General features: G+C 39.7%; 1 protein-coding gene across 1 annotated transcript in view; it reads left to right on the forward strand.

Moving 5' to 3' along the window:
• PSMB2 (proteasome 20S subunit beta 2) overlaps positions 1-26,800 on the forward strand; it is a 37,629-nt gene extending 10,829 nt beyond the window's left edge. The window contains exons 4-6 of the mRNA XM_007947655.2: positions 22,409-22,571; positions 24,094-24,143; positions 26,693-26,800. Of these exons, the coding sequence (XP_007945846.1) occupies positions 22,409-22,571; positions 24,094-24,143; positions 26,693-26,800 (321 nt within the window). The remainder of the gene's footprint in view (positions 1-22,408; positions 22,572-24,093; positions 24,144-26,692) is intronic.
• Positions 26,801-27,301: the final 501 nt, after the last annotated feature.

A 27,301-nucleotide genomic window follows, 5' to 3' on the forward strand; every position in this document is an offset into this window, starting at 1 on the left:
ATGGCTGGGTCAAATGGTATTTGTATTTCCAACTTTTGAAGGAATCACCATACTGCTTTCCACGATGGTTATACCATTTTACAGTCCCATGATTGTGAACTTCTTAATAAATAAATTTAAAAATCAGTTGTCATTGACTTGACTGGGACTCATGGTAACCATATTTGTGTCAAAGCAGAACTGAGCTCCATAAGGTTTTTAGTGGTTGGTTTTCTGGAAGTGGATCACTAGGTGGTTCTTCCTAAACACCTCAAGGTAGACTCGAACTTCTAACCTTTTGGTTAGCAGCCAACTGTTTGCACCACCCAGAGACTCTTCCCAATAAATAGACTCTTTTTCTCAGTGCTAGCTTTGACCAGGAATCTTACGCAGTCTGAAAGATCATGAAGTTTGAGGAAAAGCTAGATGAGTTGGGAGGAGGCAAATTTACATAAAATATCTTGATTTAGGTAACAGATCAGTTGCTTTTTCTTGTTCACTCTTATGTGAGAGAGCAAAGTGGGGTAGATGTGAACTTTCCTGCCACCCAGCAGTTCCTGTGGTATTCAGCAAAGAGTATGCTATGGCTTGCTGTGTTAAATATTCCTTCAACTTAGCAGGCAGCAATGGAATAAGAATTCCAGCTTTGGGCATAATAAACATTTTGTCATAAGTGCTGCAGACAATAAGCGAATTAAACTCCTTTTAGAATTGAGATAAGAGTGGCAGTATGCTTCATGCAAATGCAGTGAATCCAGTTAATCTTGCCTAGCAGAAATGTTTGTTTTAAATAAATACCTATTATGGACAGTGACATGGAGCTTTTAGTAAAAAGCTGCCTTGTGCTTTTACTGTATGTCCAATCACAAGAAGTTGTTAGTTCTGAAATACAAATTTATAGTCATTTTATTCTTGGAAAAGAGGTAATGGTTGTTTTTCAGTTTCCCTAAGAAAGTGCAGAATCACTAAATTTAGCCCATTTATAAGGTCACACCAATTGGCATGAAACTTACTTTGAGTCATTCAGTTACCATGCATAGCTTTGTTTCTGTAGCTTACATTGTTTGATATCCATTTTGCCACTTGTTGGGTATGTGTGAGGAAGGGCTTGGCATAGAGTGGGGAGGACATTGATTTATCACAAAGCATATGTTGTTGTTATGTGCTGTCGAGTTTGACCCGACTCATTGTGACCCCTCCTTGGGTGTCCGAGCCGGTATCACTACGGAAGTAGATTGCCCAACCTTCCTTCCGAGGAGTGGCTGGTGGGTTTGAACCGCCAGCCTTCTGGTTAGCAGTCAAGTTCCTTAGGCACTATGCTACCAGAGCTCCTACAAAGCATATAACGAATTGTATGTAAAATAGTTCATTTAAATATGAATGTAATTTAGCATTCTAGTTTCTGGAATTAGACCTCTTGGGTTTGAATCTTTGCTCGCTAACTTAGTACCTGTATATCTTTGGGCAAATCCTAAACCTTAATTTTTCTACCTACAAAATAATAGCACCTACTTCACAGAATTATAGCGATAAAACAAGGTAATCCACCCAAGAATCTTAATATAGTACATGGTACATATTAATTAACCACTTTAGTTTAACTGATTTACTAGTAAAGAGAGGGATATAAAAAATTACTGGTATTGGTAAGGAAAATAGAGAAGAAAACCAACATTGACCATCAGTTTTGTGTTAGACTTTATTTTACATCTGTACAGCCCAGTATCTGTTTAGATAGATATGACTATTTAAATTTAAATTAAGTAAAATTAAAATTTCAATTCCTCAGTCACACTAGCCACATTTCAAGTGCTCACTAGCCATATGTGGGTAAATGACCACCATGTTGGACAGCACAGATATAGAACATTTCCATTATCACAGAAAATTCTTTTGGAAGTTTGGGGAGAAGTGCTATTCAAAAGATACTTATATTGGTAACCGTTTTTAATCCTTGTTATAGCACCATAAGATGAGTGTTATCCCCATTTGACTTAACAAGAATGGAGGGTTAAATATCCTATCCAAGGGCACAAATACAGCCTTTGGAAAACCAAACTAAAGTTCTAACTTCATATACCATACTTTTTCAAGCTATTTTCTTTATTAGTTACTGGGTTAATGTACACATATGTTTGTGCATTTGAGGGAGCATGAAATGTTCCATTCTGTTAATATGTCAGGATCCGCACATAAGATTATATGGATAAGGAATGAGTGTGTGCCCATTTTAGGTATTGAATAAATAACTTGTTGAATAAATGTCATCCATTTGGGCCCACAAAGAGCACTGAAAATGTTATTACGTATTTATTCATTGTAAAGGCGTTTCAATAAAGTAATAATGAATGGATGTTACTTCTCCATGTAAGAATTAAAGACAGTAAGAAGCAGTAGAAGAAAAAAAGACACATGACAAGATATGGAGGACATCTTGACGTGTGGGGGATTTATTTAAATATATTATTTAAATTCAAGTGTACATTTAAGTTGCTTTGCTTCTTGTTGGACCCTAAGGAACAGATTACAAAGGGGATTATTAGGCTTTCCCTATCAAGTTGACTCCCTAATCTTGAATATTTATGATGCTTCTCAAAGCCAGGGTTTTGAAGGCAGACACACCAGAATTCTAATCCCTTCTCTAGGTTCATACTAGTTTATATAATTTTGTATAAGTTACTAATATTTGCTGAACTTCAGTTTCCTCATCTGTTTAGAAGTAAAGAGTGAGCAAATGTGTCAAATTATGAGACCTGAGAATTAACCATGGGTTTAATATATTTTGAATGAGTGAATGATAACCTCCCTGGCAAATCACAGTGTTGAAGAAATGACTCCATTACTGAAGAACTCCTGTTTGGATTGTCCATCCAACTGTTTGGATTGACAGTATAATTTTGAAAATTTTATCATCTGTTTTTGGTGATAGTTTACACTACATAGAAGGTAAATGCTCAAGGCTTACTTGTTTAGATTCTTATGTTTTAATGAACAGGCTCTAAAGGGTTAGATGAATAATTGGGCTACTTCTTATTTGGAATGAATTATATGACACATTTGGCATAGCCACCTCAATTAAATAACCCTAAAATGATCTGTTAGCGTGCACCATCTCCATTTTACAGAGGTGGAGTCAGGTGTGAACCAGCCAAATGTGATGTCCTTGGGGAATGTGGAGTTTGTGGCAAGTCTTAGAGTAAATACAGACCTCCATAGTGTGTTAGCTTTGGGGCTTTAGTACTGCTACTCTTAAACCTAAGGGTCTTTATAGAACCTTTTCTGAAGTGCTTGGTGAGCCTTTGGTAATTATCTTTTTATAGGGTTATTCTTGTAAATGCTTACTTAGCAAGTAAAAATAGAAATAATGAGTCGGCAAAATATCATCCAGACTGGTGTAATGATTTTCAAGCTCTTCCTTGAAGCTGCCTTAGGAAATTCACCAAGAAGACTAGTGTGGTGAAACTTCAGCTCTGCTTCATGTAGATCAGCTCAGCTTTTATCTAAGTTATATGTTAGAATTTCGTGTAAGATCCATTGCCCCCAGCCCCCTAAAGTTTGAAAACTAGTGGTATAGTTGAAAAAGCTCTGCCCCAGGAGGTTTGTCGCTAGATCTGCTGTGAGCTAGTTGAAAAACTGTGGGAGAAAGAGAAAATTTGATTAATGATTTTTATGGTTTCTTCTAGCACATAAATAGCATGATTTAAAGATCTGGTGTCAAGAACCTAACCAGACTTGGATTTATATTTTCAGTATAAAAGGGAGAATATATAAGAAACAATTTTAAGCATAAATGGCCATTGCTTGTCCCAGCACTCTGGGCTGAATTTGAGTGTGTTTAGTCTGGTAAGCAGTTATGCTATCTGGTGCTTTGAGCCTTTTATTCTGATTTTTTCCTCGTTCCTTTAGTGGCTGGTGCAAAGATATCATCTGTTTATTATATTGATGAGGTCATGTGACCTTGTGAACAGATGGCCCAGGTGAAATCTTGACTTTGCAGGTTTTGTCCCTTAAATACAACCAACCATTTGTTACATATGATTAAAGTATCACTAACACAGGTAATTTCATTTCATTTCACTTGTTTTTTTTTTTTTTTTTTTTTGGCAAATATGGTTAGCATGGCACAGTACTGCCTTCTTCCTCCATGTGCCATCTCCCTTGAGGCCCCCTCTCCCCTGCTTGCCCCTATCTCACCCATGCCCAGGCTTGCCTTCCAGCTCACCTGCTCCAGATGGGTGGCACAGTGGGAGGACACTGGCAAAGGCAGATGTGTTTATTTTCCGGAGACAAAATGTTGTGCTGCTGCAGATGGCAGTGCCTTGGAGCAAATGGCAGCCTTTGACACTGCTGCCACACAGCCTGGGCATCTTGACAGACAAAGTGAGCTGACTTCTGGTGATGGAGAAATTGAAGGAAACAAAAAAAAAAATCAAGATGTTCATCATGAAACACTAGACTTTCAGCATAAGCATTGGTCCTTTTAGTCCTGGAGAGCAGCCTTCTTCCTCACCAGACCTCATAGGCTGGTCAGCTAACTATGGATCTTTGCTGTGGGCCAAGAGTTAATATGTCTCCTATCCTTAATAGGACAGAAAATGAAAAGTCAAAATATGGCTACATTTAGATGTATATTCAGTGACACTGGTCAGATCTCACAGGAATTTTTTAGGATTGGGAGTGGTTCATATCTGTCCCATTGGATTTACTGCTGTTCTATTTTTAGTGGTCATTTTGATTATCCAAAGGCCTAGGGACAGATGTGCCTTGAAGTTGAAATGCCTTAATTAATGACATTTTGTGCTTACGGTATTTTCTACCAAGAGGAATAAGTGTTTTGACAGCCGTTCTTTTAAAGCCGTTTGCTTATATAATCGTAGGGCTAGACTAAATCCATTAAGACAAAGACCATAGCTGTTGAATCATTATACTACTTGTTTCCTAAGAAAAAATGGCTTCAGAAGTGCCTTCTTTGAAAGCTGCTGGCTTTATTAGAAAACTTTTTTTCCCCTCCTCCTTCTCTCTCTCTCTCTTTTTTTAAATATGTGCTGTTTTTCCCAGCCCTAGTGCTGATAGAGTTAGGAGTTTGCAGGTGTAAAGTCCTCCCCCCTCCCCTTCCCCTCTCTCTCCAGGGGGTTGTATGTGAGAAGGTGTTGCTTTCTCACTCAGAGAGCATATATGTGCTACCCTGTTGGATGCCTGCTGTGAGCACAGAGAACCCCTGTTCTGGTTGGATGGCTAGAATTGTGCAACCCCATAATGCTAACTTTTCACTTTAAGCATCTTTCCTATCCACAGTGGGAGTGAGGCAATATAGGTGACTGTTCTAGATTTGTATTATTTTGAAACTTTTGTCTTCAAATGATGGTTTCCTAACTAAGGTTTCGTGAAGTGGTAGATTGCTGTATGTGTTTAGTAAGAACATGTTGTTATTTTTAAAATGTTTACCGTTAGAAATGCAGATTTACCCTCATCTTTCAAGATTGCTTTAAACCAGTGCACCAGCCTGGGCATAGGTGTGGATGTACCCTCACACTCAGAGATGCACAAATACACACATACCCTGGCATCCTTTGTGCCTCTTTTCACCTGTGTGGCCTAGGATCATACAGGGATATGAATTCAGAGCTGATTCCAAAAATCCCATAAGATTTTCTTTCTTCTCTCCCAAAAAGCAGTCATCCTAAATGAAGAGTTGTGGGGAAAGACTGAGGGGGAGCAAGGCTTGACAGTGTTCTATTTTATGACCTGGGAGGTAGTTACATGTGTATTTACTTTATTCATTAAGCGGCACCTGTATATATTTTGCACTTTTATGTGTATGTGTTATTTCACGAAAAGGTTTAAGAAAATTGAGATGAAGGACAAAGGAGTAGGAAAACGGCACACTTTTTAAGAAGTTAGGAAAAATAACATATATTGAAGTTGTCAAGGACTTTATTTTTCTTGGATCCACAATCAACACCTGTGGAAGTAGCAGTCAGGAAATTAGATGGACAGATCTGTTGCAAAAGACCTCTTTAAAGTATTCAGAAAGCAAAGATGTCCCTTTGAGGACTAAGATGTGCCTGACCCAAGCCGTGGTATTTTCAGTTCCCTCATATGCATGTGAAAGCTGGACAAATGAATAAGAGACCAGAGGAGAATTGATACATTTGAATTATGGTGTTGGCAACGAATATTGAATATACTGTGGACTACTAGAAGAACGAGCAAATCTGTCTTGGATGGAGTACACAGCCAGAATGCTCCTTAGAAGCAAGGATGACGAGACTTCATTTCACATACTTAGCACATGTTATCAGGAGGAACCAATCCCTAGGGAAGGATTATTACTCTCAGTAAAGTAAAGGGTCAGTGAGAAAGAAGACCTTCAATGAGATGGGTTGACACAGTGGCTGCAAAAATGGGCTCCAACATAGCAGTGATTGTAAGAATGGCACAGGACTGGGCAGCATTTCGTTCTGTTGTACATAGGGTGGCTGTGAGTCAGAAATGACTCGGCAGCACCTAAGAACAATAACAAAGGAAAAAAAATTCAGATTTATCATCACTTTTGCATGAAGACACCAGACTAGAGTGGAAAGAAGAGGACTGAAGGGGATATAATCTCTGAATTTTTGTAGACAGAAATGATTCACCAGAATTCCACATTATGGTTTCTTACAGCAGAGAAGTTCCGTAGCTGTTAATAGTCACTTATTCAGCAAATCTACAGTCTGCATTATCCTTAGTGCTGAGAATACAGAGTTATAAAACTCAAGTTGCGCTTTAGATGGGGAAATAGGTCAGTAAACAGTGAATTGCTTTGGTAGCATAATGGCTAAGGCACTTGACTGCTAACAAGAAGGCTGGCGGTTCAAACCCACCAGCCACTCCTCAGAAGGAAGATGGGGCAATCTACTTCTGTAGTGATACTGCCTCGGAAACCCAAGGAGGGGTCGCTATGAGTCGGGTCCGACTCGATGGCACATAACAACAACAACAGCAACAACAAAGCTCAAGTTGCCCCTTAGATGGGGAAATAGGTCAGTAAACAGTGAATTGCAGTGCAGAGTGACAGGTGCTATAGTAGCCATATACACAGGGTGTCCTGGGAGTAAAGCCTACCTGAGCCTTGAAGTACTAGCTGTTATTAAGGCAAAGATGAAGGAAAAGGGAATCTTATGTAGGGAGAGTATGTTAGGTTAAACACAGTGGTTTTCTAACCAAGTTCTGGGTGGGAACAGTAGCTCTTTGAGCCTTCTGCTCCTGATTATTATCTGCTTTAAATAGTAGGATATTGTGTATAAATTAAGGATCTACTGGTTCATATATATATGTATATAACCTACAATCTAGTTTGTTAAATATGGCTCAGAATTTTAGGGGAATGGTAAGAGATTGAAACTATAGGGGTAGTACAGGTTATGAAAACTGATGGAAAAGGTTTATCCTGAAAGCAGTTGGGTGCTCTGGATATTAGCTTGGTGTAGCTGAGAGGGGATTAGCTTAATCAGATCAGATCGTGTTAGCTCATTAGCTGCACTTCAGTGGAGAGTTTGGGGAAAGACTGAAGGTAGCAGGGAGACCAGTGAGGACCTTTTGTGTCCATCGAAGCTATAGGACTAACTTGTGTTACACCTGGGGTGCTAATCATGAGCATTGTGTTCTATTAAAAGGGCTCCTAGATAGTCTTTTCCCTGGGATTTTCTTAATACTCTATTTAGTTGCTATGGAAATCTGAAAATATATACAATTATGTATAGTCCTAAACAGTCTTTCCAGCCTACCATCTTATTTATTAATTTAGGGGGATGAATCAACTTTGATGATGTTCAGCATTCATAGATATTCATTGATATGGTTAGCATGTTCAGCCTAATACATGACTTGTGGTGTGCAGAACATGGCTTCTGCAATTGAATTTTTTTGTGATTTGAAGGTATATGGAGTCTTAAATTTTCCCTGGAAACTGCCAGCTCGTGAAAAAAAGAACTCAAGTGGCCTTTTTGCAAACATGGTGTTGTGGGTTTTACCATTGCATAATCAGCAATTTTATTTTTATGTTATTTAGGGAGAAGCAGTATTTTTGATTAGCAAGTAAAATTAATGTAGAAAACAAATACTGTGTTAACTAGTTGGTATAATAAGGCATCTGTGCCATGTTGCATTTCAACTCATTAAATTTCGAAACTTCTAATTATGATAAGGTTACAACTTTAACAGGAGAACAAATCAAACTTGGGGTTAGTGATGACTGTAGAGAAGTAATATTTACAGAAATTTTGAAATTACCAAGGAAGAACTTTAAAATCCAGTTTTGCAAAAAAAAAAAATTGAAAAATACATGATATTTAACTTTTTGTTTCTAAAATTCAGATTCAGTTGACATTTATTGTGCACCTACTACTTACCAGGCCTTCTTCCAGGAACTTTAACATAGATAAGTAATTTAATTCCTCATAACTTTGTCAGGCAAGTGATACTACTGCCATGTTACAGAGGGGCACTTGTGGCTCCAAGGCTAAGGGACTATCCCAGGTAATACAACTGTAAAGTGATAAAGGTGGGTTTGATCTCAGGTCTTCATTGCTTTTTTTTTTTTTTTTCCTTACAAAAGCACATGTCTGTCTTTTATGACTTAGGGGATTTAAAATTATAGTTTATTCAAATAATCATTTAAAAGTTTTTTTTTTTTTTTTTTAAATTTAAAAGGTAAAATGTGCTTGCTGTAAATGCAGTGCTAATCTGAGCTGAAGTTCAAGAGTTTAACTATTTTGCCAGTGTATTAAGCAAAAACATTTGAACATGAGCTAATCATTGCTTAAGGAAAATAAAGACAATTGTTGTACTTTGCCAGCATCAAATAGGAATAACAAACACACTTTCAGAAAATGACCTAAGGAGGGAAAAGGAAAGGAAAGCTTGGTTAGACAGTCTCATTTTCAGAGCTGCATTTCTTTCATCTCATATTGGACTTTAGAAATGCAAAGATTTGCTTGGTTTGTGACACACTTGCCTTGTTTCTCATTTTATTATGAGAATTTAGAAATTCTAAATTCTAGTTTGTTTTTTCAGTGCTACAAAAAAGATAAATGTACTTGAAATGAGAGAAAGAAATTCAGGAAATCATTTAACTTCCATGTTGTAAAAACTAATTACAGAATTCTGATTCTCATCAGTTTAAGCTCATACTTTTTTCAGTCACAGAATTAAGAGGAAACAGCTTTCAACTTCCAACTCCAATCTTTTTTTTTTTTTTTTTGAATAGGCAACAGTAGGTAATCAGACTGGTCCCAGCTTGAGGGAGAAAAGTCCTGTTTCTTCTCAGCTCCCCAGAACTGCCTTCTTGGAATTTGAGTCTTATGGTACACCATGTAGTTCTCAGTCTTTATGTCTGTGAGACCAGAAGAACTAGATGGTGTCCAGCTACCACTGTCAACCACTTGCAGGGAGATCTATGTAGGAGATCCTGGATAGAGTGGGAGAGCAATGTGGAACAAAACTCAAAATCATTTAAAAAAAACAACAACAAAAAAGACCAAGTTTGTTTGTCTTATAGAGTCTCGTGGAACCCCTGAGACTATGGCCCCTAGCTGCCCTTCAGGTCTGAAATTGAACCCACTCCTGTGGTTTCAGGCCAAACAAAAGACAGGCATATGAGCTGAACATTTCCATTAGGTAGATAAACTCCTTGGGGAGATCAATCATGGGAGAATAGAAGGGGTGTGTATACAGGGAGACAGCTTGGGGGACAGGAGTGAATGGGAGGAAAGGACCCAGGGAATAGGTAACTGGGGAGGAAGTGGAAAGGGAACTGTTGCATTATGGGAAATTGCAGTCAGTGTCATGAGACAAAGTGTATGTGAACTGCCTATATGGAAAATGAATTTGCTCTGTAAACTTTCACCCAGATTACAATGAAAAATTTGAAAAAAAAAATTTCAGTCTTAAGAGATCAGCCTCTCTGGTTCATCTCTCCTTTTACTTCATTACCCCTGCTTTCTCTGCACTTACCTCTTACCCTTTCCCACTCACATCTATACTGAATACTTAAACTTTTCCTGATCAGTTATGCCTTTTCCCACTTGCCACTTTGCTGGTCATTCCCCCCTGAATGTGTTTTCACATCTTCACATAGCTAACCCTTAATTGCTATAATTTAATTAATAGCTAAGATTCAAGTTTCAGGAAAACTCTTTTTGAACTTTCCTCTACCTTACTTCCCTACACACACCCTATCCTCAGTTTCTTTGTGCTCTTATGTCAGCCTAGGTGTACCTCTGCTATACTGTCCTACTGTAATTATTCCCTTGACTGTTCCACACATGAGGATGGGACTGGATGTATTTGTGTAAATGAAATTTCCTAAATGACTGATGCTTTCTTCAGTATCATGATTTCTGGTGTACACTGTTTTCTTTCTTGATGCATTCTGGATAGCTCTACCTAAACTCATTGAGTCCACACTGAGCTCTTTCTATTTGTACTGCCACCATTCTCCTTACTGAGAATACTCTTTCTCTCTCACCTCTTCTGTTCTAGTTTTGAAGTCCTTATCATTTCTACCCTCTCAATACATCTCATATTCCATATCATCCCTTCTGTTTCCACTGTTTCTGCCTTTGTTTGGTCCTCGTCATCTCCCATCTGGACTATTGTCTCCTCTATCTGTTCTCCCTGCTTTCTCTCTGTCCTAACCCCAGTTCATCTTCCATTCAGCTGTCACTGACCATCCTAAAATGGCAATCTGTTTGTGTTACTTTCCTGTCTAAAAATTTTCATTTAATGTGTGTCAGGGGGTGGTTCAGGGAGAGAATGGACTGGTAGAATATCAATCCTGAGACATGATAAAAGGCTTAGATTGGCAGGTGGATGGCAGTAATAGATCTTTACTGGCTTCACATACTAAAGTTTCTCGTGGCTTATATACCCAAGTTCATACTTTTTAGGAGACCTATGACAGTATCCTCCCAGTTCCTGTCCTATGTTAACCAGTACACAAACAGTCTGTGTTCCTCCATGTTGCTTTACCTTCACATATGCTGTTCCTTTCTCTGAAATCCTTCCTACCCCTGTCTACCTATGAACGTCTCTAGGTCCAGACTGTCTTCATCGTCTGGCACAATGCTTCTTCCATAGTAAATGCTTAATAAACACTTGACTTGATGAATTTATAATGTATTCACATTGCAAAAGCAGAAATGAAGTTAGTTGGAGCATCTGCCCGTTTCATAGTCATCCTGTGTGTTTGACTCAGAAGATTTTCTGGAGATTTGGTTGAAGCCTTTTATGGGCTTTTATCATTAAGGGTTAGCCATCCATGTTATTAGAAAACTCATGGGTTTTGTTAAAAAGGAGTATGTCCAAGAGGATTAAAGTCGTGAGTACAAGTGATTCTATATTACTTAAACCAGACCCCCTGCTGTTGAGTTGATTCCGACTCATAGCAACCCCCATTGGGTTTCCAAGGCTGTAAATATTTATCGAAGTAGATTGCCTCATCTTCTTCCGGTGGAGCAGCTGGTGGGTTTGAACCACTGACCTTCTGGCTAGCAGCCAAATGCCTTACCCACTATGCCACCAGAACTCCTTTTCATATTACTTAGGCATTAGGAAAAGGTAGTTCTACACTAGCCTCATCAATAGAACCATAATGTTTCAGAGCTGGGAAAAATCATTTTAGGTGTTTGAAATAGTGGACATTGCAATTCCGAGGTAGGTTTAAAGTCCTGCTTTAATTAAAATGGCAAAATTGCAATTGAAAATGTGAAGTTTTATCACCAAACCCACCCAAAGCAGATAACCAGTACATTCTTTTGGTATATTGGAAACATACTCCTGATTCAGAGTACCAGTGTTAGAAAACAGCAGTTGATTCCTTTTATTCATTTATAAATTTGAAGAATTGATTATTAGTAAATCAGTTAAATTGTTGGAATCTGTGTATCATCACAGATATTAGAGTACCTACTATATGTCTTATTTAATTTTAGACCCTATAGAGGAGGAGTCATAGTTGTATAACACTAAACCTGCCCTTTTAAAACAAAATATCATTGGTCATCTAAGGTGTGATATATGAAATAGAGACAATAGATGCTGGTATGCAAAATAGTACATTCTGAAGTATTTGAGTGTGAAACTAACATTTACATATGAAATCATATTTTCACACCAATTTCCGTTTTGTGGAGGCAGCATGGTTCCCTGGAAAAGCACACAGACCTAGAATTGAGAAGTCTGGATTCTGGTCCTGACTGACACTATGTGGTTAATGGCAAGTTACTATCACCTCTTAGAACTTGAATCCTCACATTTGTAAAAGGGATGTGGGTGAACTCACCTAGCTCTTAGGTCCCTTCTAAACCCTCTAAACATTCTCAATGCCAGAGATAGATTTTTAGGCAACTTTGGAAAATGAGCTGGACTAACAGGCATTGTCCTCTTCAAAGCTGAGTCTGTTAGTGTACTTAGAAGCCGGTTTATTAAAACACTGTCATCACTAGGCATTTGTCCCATTGGTGGTTCTTTATCTCCTAAATCGTTGACCTAGCAGGAATGCAAGTATGCTTCACACACTGCTTAGCATTCCAAGGTACAGCACGACACGCAAAATGCATAGTTTCTAAGGCACCTCACTCATAGTGACACCGTCCTATTCAATTAGAGGTGGCAAAGGCTGGCCTTGCTCCAAAGGAAGACTGTCAATTCCTCTCTTTTTCTGTGTCCACGCTCGGCAGGATGCTTCCTCACGCCCACCTCTCTCCCCCTTGCTGTGAGTTTGGCTTCCGCCAGATGTCACACCGCTGCTTGTCACCACCCAGACTCTCGTTGCTGATTTTGTTGTTTCAGTATATTTATCACAACTGTTCTCGTCAGCTGTAAAATTTATGGAATTTCACGCTCTTCTTAATCACTACAGTGTTTCTTTTTTCATAAGAGAGAATAAATACACAAGGGGTTGAATGTGCACAAGAGTTAGAGGGAAACATTCTGTCTTAAGGAAAGTTTGCATGTATGCCATGTACATCCCTACCTCCAGCTGTACAACGGTGCCACATGGAACTGAGTTCAATTTTGTAGAGCAGGCACACAGGTAGTTAAGAAGTTCATTTAAATCTCAAGGAGAAGTATGTAACAATTGTGATTATTGGCTAATTCCCCTGGTTTAAATTTTCTTTAACTTGTATTATTATTATGTAACAGGCTTTGCACTGAGCACTTTACATGGATTAACTTATTTAAACCATACCACCACCACATATAGGAGCTCTGGTGGCATAAGGCATTTGACTGCTAACCAGAAGGTTGGCAGTTCAATCCCACCAGCCACTCCTTGGAAGGAAGATAGGGCAATCTACTTGCGTAGTGATACTACCTTGGAAACCCAAGGGGAGGTCCCTATGAGTAAGATCTGATTTGACGGCAGTGAGTTTGGTGTTTTTTGTTTGTTTGTTTTTGTTACCACAATATTATATCCATGGATACTGTTATTATCCCCATTGTATGTGTAAGGAAAACACAAAATAACTTTAAGCTCTCTACTTTAAAAAAACAAGCTTATATACTTGTTAAGTGAGGAAGACATACCACATTTGTCTGTGTGTTTTTGGTAGTACCTATCCCAGAAGCTAAAATTTACTTTGAGTTTTTAGGATGTTTCATTTTAATTTTTTTCTTTGTGCATAAATTACAACTTTTAAAACTAAGTATGTTGGTATTTGCACTGCAAATGTTTGGACTCATTTACTGGTCATTTGGATGTCTAGGTTAGTGCAAAACTGTATATAATATTCAGTCTTAGCCTTCACTGTGATAGATGCCTAGACATATAAGATACGGTTCCTCCCCTCAGGGACTTCCTAACTTTGTCTCATTGCCTAGAATTAATTACTGCCTAAACAGAATAGTGAAGACAACCACAGGCTAGATTATGTCATACACAGAACAAGGATTGCTTTGTAAAGGGTGGAGGGGCTTCTGGAATTCATGTTCCCACTTCTCCAGAGTAATTCAGCAAATGCTCATAATAATAGTGATCATGGGAAGGAAGAGAACTGATGAAAAAACTGCTAGAAAGTAAGGCTTAGCATTCAGATAGGCACATCTATAAGGGAGGAACCAGTGTGAATATACTTAATAAATGTTAATTTACTCTCCACATGTAGATGTAGATCTTTACTTGGGGTTTAATATATTCCTTTTTTTTTTTTAAGACCTCCAAGAAATCTCACTATATGCAACATAAAATAAACTTACCTGCCTATGTCAGTCTCGAGATGGGCTAGAGTGAGTTAACCATTAATCAGATATGTTCTGAGTGATGATTGCTTCTGACAGTGAACATCATCACCTTTTAGCTCCTGAAGGGAATTCTGGGAAGGAGAGAGGAGGACACTGTCACTTACTGCATTTTTCTGCCATGTGCCAGACAGTATGCTAGATCCTTACAAACATTATTCCCAAAGCCCTTTATGAAGACACGTACAAGGAATTTGTCTGGTATTTCTGTGCTGGGAATAGCTGGGTTCTCACTGTGAACTTCACAGATGATTATGTTTCCCTAGTAGTAATATTTACCATGTGTTGAGCCTTTACTGTGATTTCTGATACTGTGTTTATCATTCACATGCGTTATCTCTTTGAATCCTCACTGTAACCCTTCTGTAGTAGGTATTAGCTCATGTTTTACACAAGAAAACTGAAATTAAGAGGTTAAGTGACTAACTTTTCTCAAGCTATACTTTTATTATCAGAGACATGTATCAAACCCAGGGCTAATTTTGCATTGTGGCCTAGCTGCTTTTTCTTGAGATATTTATTTATGCTATTGGTCTCCCTTCGTTTGGTCTAAATGCCTGATCTGTGTCCTGAGCTTCTCTTTACTAAACAATCCATGTCTAAAGGGAGATAGAAAGAGAAGGACCCAGGAGCCTAGCAAAACGCAATAATATATGTGTATTCACAGGGATGCTGGCAGCCAGCCTATACTTGAGCCAGTTCTCTGAGGTAGGCCCTAACATTTTCTGACATTTATTTAGTGATTTGCTTCATCTTATTTTTTTGGTGATAATTAGGCATTGTTGTTAGGTGCAGTGGAATCTGTTTCAGCTCATAGCAACCTGATATACAACAGAACAAAACACTGCCCGGTCCTGCACAGTTGTCACAGTTATTGCCATACCTGAGCCCATCGTCACAGCCACTGTGTGTATCTCTCTTGTTGAGAGTCTTCCACTTTTTCACTGACCCTTAACTTTACCAAGCATGATGTCATTCTCCAGGGACGAGTCCTTTCTGACACCATGACCAAAGTACAAGAGACAAAATCTGACCATTCTCTCTTCTAAGGAGCATTCTGGCTATACTTCCTCAAGACAGATTTGTTCATTCTTCTAGTAGTCCATGGTGCATTTAGTCTTCTTCACCAGCATGATTCTAATGCATCAGTTCTTCTGTGGTCTTCCTTACTTACAGTCTAGCTCTCACATGCACATGAGGCTATTGAAAATACCATGACTTGGAACCACTGAGACTATGGCCCCTAGCTGCCTTTCAGGTCTGGAATTGAACCCACACCTGTGGCTTCCAGCCAGACAAAAGACAGGCATATGATTTGAACATTTACCTGAGGTAGATACACTCTTTGGAGAGAACAATCATGGGAGAAAGAAGGGCTGCTTATGCACAGGGAGACAGCTCAGGGGGCAGGAGTCCATGGAGGGATGGACACAGGGAAGAGGTCGCTTTCGGGAGGAAGCGGGAGGGGAGCTGGGAGCTGTTGCATTGTGGTAGATTGTAGTCAGTGTCATGAGACAACGTGTATGTGAACTGATACATGGAAAGTGAATTTGCTCTGTAAATTTTCACCCTAATTACAATAAAAAAGAAAGAAAATACCATGGCTTGCGTCAGGCTTACCTTAGTTTTCAAAGTGACATCTTTGCTCTTAAACACTTTATATGGAGGTCTTACTGCAGCACATTTGCCCAGTGCAATATGTCATTTGATTTCAAGTCCTCTTTGTTTTCAGCAAGCAAGAGTGTGTCATCTGCATATTGCAGGTTGTTAATGAGTCTTCCTGCGATCCTGATGTCACATTCCTCTTCATCTAGTCCTGCATCTGGAATTATTAGCTCAGCATACCGATTGAGTAAGAATGGCAAGAGGGTACAGCCCTGATGCATACCCTTCCTGATTTTAAACCATGCAGTATCTCCTTTTTGTTTGAATAGCTGCCTCTTGGTCTGTGTATAGTTTTCTCCTGAGCACAATTAAGTGATCTGAAATTCCCATTCTTCACATTGTTACCCATAATCTGTTATTATCATACAGCTGGATGCCTTTGTGTAGTCAACAGAACATCTTTGGTAAATGAGGCCTTAGTCACTTATATATTTCAATGTATAAGGTTTTCTAATATTACTCATTTATGCATTCAACAAGTACTTCTTGAGCACATGCTTGTATATAATTGAGCAAGATGGACATAGTCTTACCTCTGTGGAGCTTATAATTGGCATAAACATATGAATAGATGGGTTGTGTCTTATACATAATAAGTATTTTTCCAATCAGTAACACTTTGTGCACTCACAATTACATGCTTTGTTTAAGCATAGCACATAACTGGATGGCTTGGAATTTATCTTATTTAGGAAAACACTAATGAATCAAGAATATGAGGGAATGGGAAAGACAGTACAGAAAAAAGGGGGAAGTCAGCACTACATGACCAAGGCAAAGGAAAACACTGAGAAATACACAAAGTAAAAGGCAACAAAGGTAAATACCATTACATCTACAATCCTGCAACAATAAAAATAATTTACCAGTGTATATGTTGTTGTTGTTGTTGTTGTTATGTGCCATGGAGTCAGACCCGACTCATAATGACCCCTCCTTGGGTTTCCAAGGCAGTATCACTATGGAAGTAGATTGCCCAACCTTCCTTCTGAGGAGTGGCTGGTGGGTTTGAATCACCAGCCTTCTGGTTAGCAGTCAGGTGCCTTAGGCACTACGCTACCAGAGCTCCCAGTGTATATGTAGGTAGATATGTAAATAATAAGTGTGGGATGGTGTATGGACAACCCCGTGCATATTCAAGTCTGACAGTAGACATTTCTACTTAATTTATTTTTATGTGCTACAAATACATTTGTATATATATACTAGAACACACAGGGTACAGTCAGAAAAACTTTTTAGCTATAACTAAATGTCTTCATGGGACTGAGTTACTGGGCTTCAGGGCTAGGGATCGTAGTCCATAAAGATACCCTACTTTGGTGAGTAGCACCTGGGGTCTTAAAAGTTTGTGAATGTACTCCCAGATCTCAAAACCTATACAGCCACAGTAATCAAAATAGGCTGGTATTGGTACAACGACAGATCCATAGACCAGTGGAACAGACGTGAGAACCCAGAAATAAATCCATTGACCTATGGTCAGCTGATGTTTGACAAAGGGCTGAAATCCATTACATGGGGGAAGAGATGGTCTCTTTAACAAATGATGCTGGCAAAAATGGTTATCTGTTTGCAGAAAAATGAAACAAGATCCGTACCCCACACCATACACTAAAACTAACTCCAGATGGATTGAAAACTTAAATGTGAAACCTAAAACTATAAAGTTCTTCAAGGAAAAATGAGGGGAAAATTTATGGCCCCTCATTTATGGCATAAATAGACTATGAAACATAGCCCAAAATGCACAAACAGAAGATAAGCGAGATGATTGGGGCCTTTTGAAAATTAAATTTTTATATGCTTCAAAAGATTTCTCCAAAAGAGTAAAAAGAGAACCTACAGATTGGGAAAAAACATTCAGCAATGACATAATCTGACAAGGAACTTAATCTCTAAAATTTATAGAAAACTCCAACACCTTAACAACAAAAAGACTAACAGTCCAATTAAAAAATGGGTGTAAGACATGAATAGACACTTCACCAAAGGGGATATTCAGGTGGTGGCCAACAAACCCATGAAGAAATGTTCACAATCATTAGCCATTGGAGAGATGCAAATCGAAACAACGAGATACCATCTTGCCCCAGCACTAGTAGCAGAGTTCAACAAGACAGAAAATAGCAAATGCTGGTGAGGATGTGGCAAGATTGGGACTCTCATACGCTGCTAGTAGGACTGTAAAATAATATGACCACTGTGGAAAGCAATATGGTGATTCCTTAAAAACTTAGAATTAAAAATACCATTTGATCTAGCAATCCTGTTACGAGGTATATATCCTAAAGAAGTGAGAGCCATGACAAGAACAGATGTATGCACACCTATGTTCATTGCAGCACTGTTCACAATAGCAAAAAGATGGAAACAACCTAGGTGCCCATTGACAGAAGAATGGATAACCAAACTGTGGTATATGCACACAATGGAACACTATGCAATCCTAAAAAATAATGTAGAATCTGCAAAACACTATATAATGTGGATGAACTTGCTGAGTGAAATAAGTCTGTCACAGAAGGACAAATATTGTATCAGTTCATTATTATAAAAAGTCAAGGAAAGATTTATATATGGAAGGAAACTTTTTGTCGGTTACCAGGGTAGGAGGAAAGGGGAGGGGACACTGCAAAAATAAAAAAAAAAAAAACTTTAACAAAGTTTGTGAGTGGCTACCTAAGACACAAGTGTTAGTCTTTTCCTACCGTGGAAACCCAAGGAGGGGTCGCTATGAGTCAGATCCGACTCAACAGCAGTGAGTTTGGGTGTTCTTTGTTTTTTTTTTTTTTCCTGGAGCAAAGAATAGTGGGGAGCTCTGGTAGCATAGTGGCTAAGGCACTTGACTGCTAACCAGAAGACTGGCGGTTCAAACCCACCAGCCACTCCTCGAAAGGAAGGTTGGGCAATCTACTTCCGTAGTGATACTGCCTCGGAAACCCAAGGAGGGGTCGCTATGAGTCGGGTCTGACTCGATGGCACACAACAACAACAACAACAAAGAATAGTGAAAAAAACCAAGGATTCAAGGAAAACAAAGGACTAATGGACCACATAAGCCACAGCCTCCAGTAACCTGAGACCAGAAGAACTAGATGGTACCTGGCTACCACTACCAACCACCCTGACCAGGAGCACAATGGAAGGTCCCAGACAGAGTGAGAGAAAAATGTAGATTCAAATTCATTAAAAACAAAACAAAACAAAAAAAAACCACACAGATTTACTGGTCTGATAGAGACTGGTGGAATCCCTGAGACTATGGCATTTTAATACCCTTCAGGCTTAGAACTGAACCTACTCCTGGAGACTATTTTACACCCAAACAATAGGCAGGCCAGAAAGTGAACATTAACACCCACAAGGAACATAACTGTTCTTAGAGCATTCAACTATTTGAGACCAAAAGGGCACCATTTGCCCAGAAGTAAAATTCAAAAGCAAGAATGGGCAGGAAAGCTGGGTGAATGGAAACAGAGAATGCATGGTGGAAGTAGGGAGAGTGCTGACAAGCTGAAGGGATTGCAACCGGTATCACAAGATGATCTATGTATAAATTGAGTAGGAAACTAATTTGCTTTGTAAACTTTACCTAAACTATAATGAAACATTTTTTTAAAAAATGAGAGAATGGAAAAGTCAAGAAACCCTTAAATGTGGTTTTGTCCTTTTGAATGCCACAATTCCTAGAGGAGCAAGAGAATGACAGTACCTAAGACTTTATTTGAAATTTTAAAAAACTAGTATGAGCCAGAGATCTTTGATGGAGCATTGTCAGAAGAATTTCAGAAACTGCAAGTTGTTACACAGATGTATTGATTTAATTAGTCTAGGTAACACCATTTATTTATGCTTAAGCATCTCACACATGCAAAAGTTGGTAATTCGAAGTCACACAATAATTTGTGAGTTATCTTCTACATACCACGTGTGTAGTTTCTGAATACCAACTTCGGTTGAGTGTATGTCAGATGCTTAAGCATAAATAAACACAACTTGCTTCTGGAATTCTGTCAACATAGTATTTCATGCAAAATCTTCTGGTAATAGCTTTTTTAAATGCTATGCCTTGTTTTAAACCCATGAGGTCAATCTGAGTCAGAATCAACTTAACATCAACTAACAAGAACAGTAAATCACATAGTATGGGCAGGATTGGCGACAACACATCTTTGACTCTACTGGTTAAGACCTCTTTGGGTATCTTGGTGGATCAGTAGTATACCATTGCAACTTGTCATAATTGTTTTGGTCAACCATATGTTGAAGATGGTTAACCAATTGAAGAAAAGTAGACTAGTCATTGTTTCAGCAAAACGATTCACTTGTTTTCATTTTGTGATGTTGTTACGTGTCATTGAATCGGACCCAACTCATAGCTACCCCTCCTTGGGTTTCTGAGGCGGTGTCACTACGGAAGTAGATTGCCTAGTCTTCCTTCCAAGGAGTGGCTGGTGGGTTCGAACCACCAGACTTCTGGTTAGCAGTCAAATGCCTTAGGCACTACACCACCAGAGCTCCCTGTTTTGTGATAGGTAAGGGATTATATTACTGAATCTCTTGGGAGTGGGGTTAGTTAGAATCCCTTTGCTATTGCCTTTTTCTTCTCCTAATTTTAACTGTAAGAACTTTAAAATATTCTGTCTGTCTGCATTTGCAGTACTATTTTCACACTATGCATTGTTTTAAACCCATGAGGGTTTATGCATTGTTTTAAACCCATGCTATTAGTTACAAATTTTTTCATATTTAGCTAGCTAATTTAACTTTTTTTTTTTTTAATCGTGATTTGGGTGAAAATTTACAGAGCAAATTCACTTTCCGTACAGCAGTTCACATACACTTTGTCTCATGACATTGACCTTTTGGTGGTTATTTAAAGCACTTAGCTTTCAAAAGGTTACCAGTATGTGGCTAGTACACTTGGGATTTAGGTAGCATCTTTTTTCCTTCTAGTATTTGGGATGCTTTACCTCTATTATTTTTTTCTCACTATGTTCCCTAGAAGATAGAAAGGAGAAGGGTCAAAATTAATCAGTTTTATAGGTAGGAGAAAAGACACATGTAGGGGCTGAGTGTCTTGCCTAAGGTCATACTTACTATGCAGGTAGCCACAGGATAGGGAGAGAATTCCATACCCTGGCAGAGTGCTGAACACTACCCATTGGGAAATTTGATAGGCAGGTAATTATTTTCTCAAAAGTCTTGACTATTACTAGTCAGTTCTTATTATTTTGAGACTATTCACCATCTTCTCCCCAAGGCAGACACTTGTTTGAAGGTTAGGGGTACTCTGAATGTTTAGGAGATGTTAGGAGCTCTTCCTGCCTAGTGCAGCCTGGCTTGGACTCCAAGTAACTATATATTTTCATGTGCTCTTCTAACATGAGTTCTTTCAGGCTGCCAATTGCCTATGCTGAATCAGCATGCAAAAATATAAAATGTCACTTTCGGGACCACTAGCTGTTATTACTTCATGCTCCATAATGTGTCTCATTTGATGTGCATTTAATCACATACATACATAAGCTTAGGGATAGGCACATAACCGTGGGCAAAGCCTGCTTGCTGCCCACCATGGCAAATGCAAGAGAAAAAACACATCCTGCAGAGAACAAGAAAGCCACAGTGAAAAGGAGTCCTACCACTGATGCCCGGGGGTGTAGACAGACTGAATTTAACATGGTAAGTGGCCCAGCTGAGGTAAAAAAGTAATCATCCAATTAGAGATGAAATGTAAGGCAAACTTAGCCAACATTCTCTGTAATAACTTGTGATTTGATTCTGGACTTAAAGGTAATTCAAAGAGATTACCTGTAAATCCAAGTTAGAATTACTTGTCTCGTTGATGCATGTTACTTCTAGATTATCTTAGGAGAGCCTTGTTATATTAGCGAAGTGTTAGAATTTCACCTAAAATTTCGGTTCTTCTAGAGTTACCATGGTTTTTTTTGTTCATGGACTTCCATATGTTTTCATTAAAAGTCTAGTGATTTGACTTTCATGTTTGATACCTCATAGCCTTCTCCATCCTAAGAGTTGTTTCTTTAATAGATTACCATTTGAGATTGTGGTCCAGGTGCCCAGACTCAGCCCATTAATTTTGGATGATATGGTTGGAGCTGCTGCTTTCTTCCTTCAGTCTGTAGCCCAGTACTCTTTGGAATTGTATTTGTTGGTCTGAACAATGAGGAAAAGACACAGGAGCACCCATGCTTTGTCTTTGAAGTGCTTTTGTAGTAGGTCCTGGTTCATAGACTTTAAGAAGAAAGCAGCTTTTTTGTGTACTTCACAGTGCTCCGAATGATCTTCTATTCAAAGAAAGCAATCCAGCCTCCCTTCCCCTCTTAGCACACTTTAAGTCCTCTAGAGTTCTCTACATTTTTACTTCATAGTGATTTATTCCATTGCTGCTAATATTATTCATCAAAAGTTGGAACACTGTTTTGACCATCATTTTGCAATGTTTTCTTTGCAGACTCCATATCATGTCAACCTCCTCCTGGCTGGCTATGATGAACATGAGGGTCCAGCACTCTACTACATGGACTACCTAGCGGCCTTGGCAAAGGCCCCTTTTGCAGCCCATGGCTATGGTGCCTTCCTGACTCTCAGTATCCTGGACCGATACTATACACCAAGTAAGTACTAGCATTCTGGATAAGGAGTGGTAGCAGAGCCCTGCCCTCATGTTTCCAAGTTTGGGGCACTACCCTTGGAGGCAAGTGACCAGGGCTTAATAGAGTATGCATCCTAAGAGGCGCATCTGTACCCTCTGGGAGCTGCTTTCTCCTGTGGGTTAGTGTAGTCTTCAAAAAGCTGGTAAAAGGTCCTTTTTTGCTAGATACAAGGACATATTGTTTATATCCAGAACTGAGTCTTCTTTTGTTTTTAAAGTGGAGTTGGAGTATATGTCATAGTGAATAATGCCTTTTTCTTGGGTTTTATAATTCTTCAATTACAAGACGTTAGTATTTTTTCATGCCTTTTGCCCTACCTAGATATTTATTGACATCTTAGCTACAGAGACTGAGTGAGTAAACCAAGTGGTTTGTGGGTTTTTTTTTTAAACATGAACATGAATAGGTCCCCAGCATTACAACTGAGGATTTCTTTACTTAAATGTCAAAACTTTTTAGGGCCACAAACCTGGCCCTGCCCTCTGTTTTTATTGTCTATTGGTTGCCCCTTCCTCTAAGAAAAAGTTTGTTCTCTAGTTATCTGTCAGTTTGACAAAGCTTCTCACCCAGGGCTACTTTTGTGGTGAAGCCTCTCTTTTACTCCCAATCTCAACTTCACCTTTACCCACTGTGGGCAACAGAACTGAGGAGGATTCATTTTTACAGGCTGTAGATGTAGCACGGATAACCACTTCTCTCCTTACATTCCATTCTTCCTTGTCAATATAGTAAAATCTGGTGTGTTCGTTCCTTTTTAGTGCTGCCCTCTCACTCAACCTCAGCCAGCAGAGCTCCAGGCCACATCCTGAAAACAATTAGCCTGGTCTCCTGGTGACTGTTATTTGACTTGGCGTCTGTCAGTAATACAGCTGATTTTTCCACCAAAATAACCACCATCCCCCCCTGAAGCTGATCTGTACAATATGTCATCCCAGTTTGCCATGCCTATGGACAGTTCCTTTGGCTCTATTTTGAAGAGTCTCAGCCTCATCCTATGAATTCTCTTCCTATTGTTAAACTGAGACCCAGCTGGAGAAGTGAGGCTAAAACTCTGGCCCTGTCCTCCCTTTCTCTGATTTGCAGCTGGCTAGGGCAGATGGAATTGATTTTAAGCCCTGGACTAAAAAGGGGAGGATGGGCTCTAAAAAACAGAGGCAGTCAGCTGGACTTCTCCAGAGGCGGGCCCTGGCGGTGGAGGCAGAATTCTGTAATGCTTACCCTTCTCTGTAGCAAATCAATTTGCAATGGCTTGTGGCCACAGGAGCATTGGGTCCTGGGCACCTTCCACTGTATATGGAATAATTTGTGCCAAGCTTAGAAGATAAGCATTTTTTTGCCTTTTCTATTTGTGTGGCATGCTGACCTGAAAAAGTTTGAAACTAAATCAAAAGTTGTGGTGGAGAGTTGGACTTAAGGACAGCACTTTGAGTCCTTGGCCTCTGTTTTTTTTGTTTTGTTTTGTTTTTGTTTTTGTTTTTTTCAGCTATCTCACGTGAGAGGGCAGTGGAGCTTCTTAGGAAATGTCTGGAGGAGGTGAGTAGCTCCCATGGGATCCTGAAAGGAATGTGTTATCTCTCTGTTTGCCAATATTGTTCCTATTTCTTGGTTTCATTTTTTCTGATCCTTGCCAGAAGATGTAATAAATACTCACAATCCAGATGTGAAGTTGCTACCAGGGGTAGGGTTTGGTAGGTAACAAGCTTGTTTTTGCTCTCATGGATCACCTCCTCATCAATGTCAGTTTTGCAATTTAATTACTTTTCTTTCTGGTTCATCCAGACTAGTGGTTCTCAAATTTTAGAATGTATTAAGAATCATCTGGGAGACTTGTTTTTAAAAAACAGAATCCTGGGACCCACCCTGCAGAGATTCTGATTTATTTGTTCTAAGGAGCTCTGGTGGCGTAGTGCCTAAGGCACTTGACTGCTAACCAGAAGACTGGAGGTTTAAACCCCCCAGCCACTTCTTGGAAGGAAGGTTGGGCAATCTACTTCTGTAGTGATAACTGCCTCGGAAACCCAAGGAGGGGTCGCTATGAGTCGGATCCGACTAGATGGCAAATAACAACAAGGTGATACCTGAGTATCTCTATACCTGCCTAGTTTCTGTGCCACCTGGAATTGCCATGCTGTCTGCTACCTTAACAGTATATGAGTCCTTGTAATCTGGAAAAAGCATCCCACCCCAAGAATTTAGGAGGCCATAGAAAGCAACTTGGAAGCTTTGGGCAGGCAGAAGGGGAGAGTTCTTTTGCTCTTTTTTGGCCCAAGGATGTACTTGAATTCATGATCTGGTGAGGAAGGGGCAAGGTTGAAGCAGTGGAAGTAGTGGCACTTTGCCTCCCACACAAGCCTGTCATTCAGTCCACTGCTTCCCTTCCTCTTACTTGTAAATCCCCTTCCTACAACAGAAACTAAGAATCCCTCAGGTGCTTTCCCTAACCATTCCACTGAGAGACCATATCAGTCTGGCAGCCCCAAATTTTTACAAGGGGCTGCCAGGAAGAAGCCACATATATCAAGTGCTCCTAAGACTTTATATTCTGTGGATCCAAAAGTAGGTCATTTTAGAAACCTCTATCACCTTTTCTTGATCTTGAAGATAGTTTTTAAACATAGTAGTGATTGGTCAGAGAGGACTCTGGGCGTATCACGGGGTTAGTGCTACCCAGTCAGCTGCAGTGGAGATGGGAAGCATCAAGGGGGGGAGGCCTTAAGCCTGGGGAGGTGACCATTTCTGGGATATGCTCCAAAGGGAGCAGGAAAAGAGCTTGTGCCATCTATCCAATGCTTTAAGGGAGTTGTCTAAGAAGGGTAGCCAAAGAAGCAAAGGTTTCCTCCAGCTTTGTTCCCCAGTCATCTCCAGGCGAGGATTGTCTGCTTCCATTCATACAAACCATAGCTCCTCTGGCACAGCTTCATAAGCAAGGACCTTCGGAAAATGCAGAGATGCTACTTTAATGCAGGTCAGCCTGGATTGAAGGAGACAGAAGCAGGGGTTGTTCCAAGAGCCGTACTACTACACCCCCCCTCCTTACCACTCCAGCTGTACACGCAAACGCTCTCACAGTCCTTATAATGTGGGTGGGTGTCTGAGGCAAGCTACTAGGGCCTAGGCGTGTACTGCTTTGGTCCAAACTTATTCCTAGGGCAATGACCTTATTACCTTAAGACATTTTAAGAGAGAAGCCTACATTTGCCAGACTCATTGGTAGCAGACTGTGGGGAATAGGCATTGCATTGTGTTATTCTTTCATCAGATGCCTGACTAGACTGGTAGACAGGCTCCCAATTACATCTCAGTTCATACTCACTACCTGCCAGGCAGCCTCCAGCTATGGTTTGGACTTTGTCCAGTGCCCCAGCACTGACTGCCCAATAGAACAGAAGTTCCACAAAATCAGGGATTTTTGTTGGCTTGTTTCCTTAGTGTCTGGAACAGAGCCTGGTACACAGTTAACCAAAACACCAAACCTATTGCCGTTGAGTCTATTCCAACTTATAGCAACCCTACATAGGAGCTCTTGGGCACAGTGTCTGCTAACCAGAAGGTTGGTGGTTCAAACCCACCAGCTACTCCATGGAAGGAATATGGAACAGTCTTCTTCCATAAAGATTACCACCTTGGATCCCAGTGGGGATTGCTGTGAATTGGAATTGACAGTGGGTTTGGTTTTGGGTTTGGTTTTTTGAGCAACCCTACAGGACAGAGTAGAACTGCCTCCATAGGGTTTCCAAGTCTATAATCTTTAGGAAACAGACTGCCACTTCTTTCTTCTGCACAGTGGCTGACAAGTTCAGACCACTGACCTTTTGGTTCACAGCCAAGCACTTTAACCACTGCACTATTAAGGCTTCGTGAAACATAGTTGTTACTATGATTGTTAGGTGCTGTCAAGTTAATTCCAACTCATAGCAACCCTGTGTACAATAGAACGAAACACTGCCTGGTCCTGTACCGTCCTCACAATTGTTATGTTTGAGCCCATTGTTGCAGCCACGGTGTCAATCTATTCCATTTAGAATCTTTCCATAGTGCTCACTCAACATTTGCTGACTGATTTCCTTCCTGTCTCTCTGCAGCTCCAGAAACGCTTCATCCTGAATCTGCCAACCTTCAGCGTTCGAATCATTGACAAAAATGGCATCCATGACCTGGAAAACATTTCCTTCTCTAAAGGGGGATCCTAACATTGTACCCTCCTTCTTACTTGCCAGGGAACTTTTTCGATGGGCTCCTTTATTTTTTTCTACCCTTTTGACATGCACTCTTGATAGAACATTAATTCAGAATAAAACTGAATCTGAATAAATTGAACTCTGATTTGGGTCTCAGTTTACCCATTATTTCAGGCAGGAGATGGAGGGAAGATTATCTGCATTGAACTTTTTGCCAGCACTGTCTTTCATCCTGCCCCATCCCTTCATTCCTTTTAGCACCTGGCAGCCTCCACATTCTTATTCCACTGCCCAACTTCCTTCTCAGCTACCTTTTCCATGTATCTTGCTTGCTAAGGTCTCCTTCCCTCTAAAGCAGTGGTTCTTTTTGCTCCTAAGCTTAAAAATTTTTTTAATTAATTTATTCAATAGGTAATAAACGTGTGTGTAAATGGATGTACAAATACATACATATACATACATAGACACAAACGTTCCCTCTTAAAAATATTTTTAAATGTTCTGCATGTTGCT

This window comes from Orycteropus afer, unplaced genomic scaffold (assembly GCF_000298275.1).
Source record: "Orycteropus afer afer isolate SDZICR_OR568_19922 unplaced genomic scaffold, OryAfe1.0 scaffold00192, whole genome shotgun sequence".
Taxonomy (NCBI): domain Eukaryota; kingdom Metazoa; phylum Chordata; class Mammalia; order Tubulidentata; family Orycteropodidae; genus Orycteropus; species Orycteropus afer.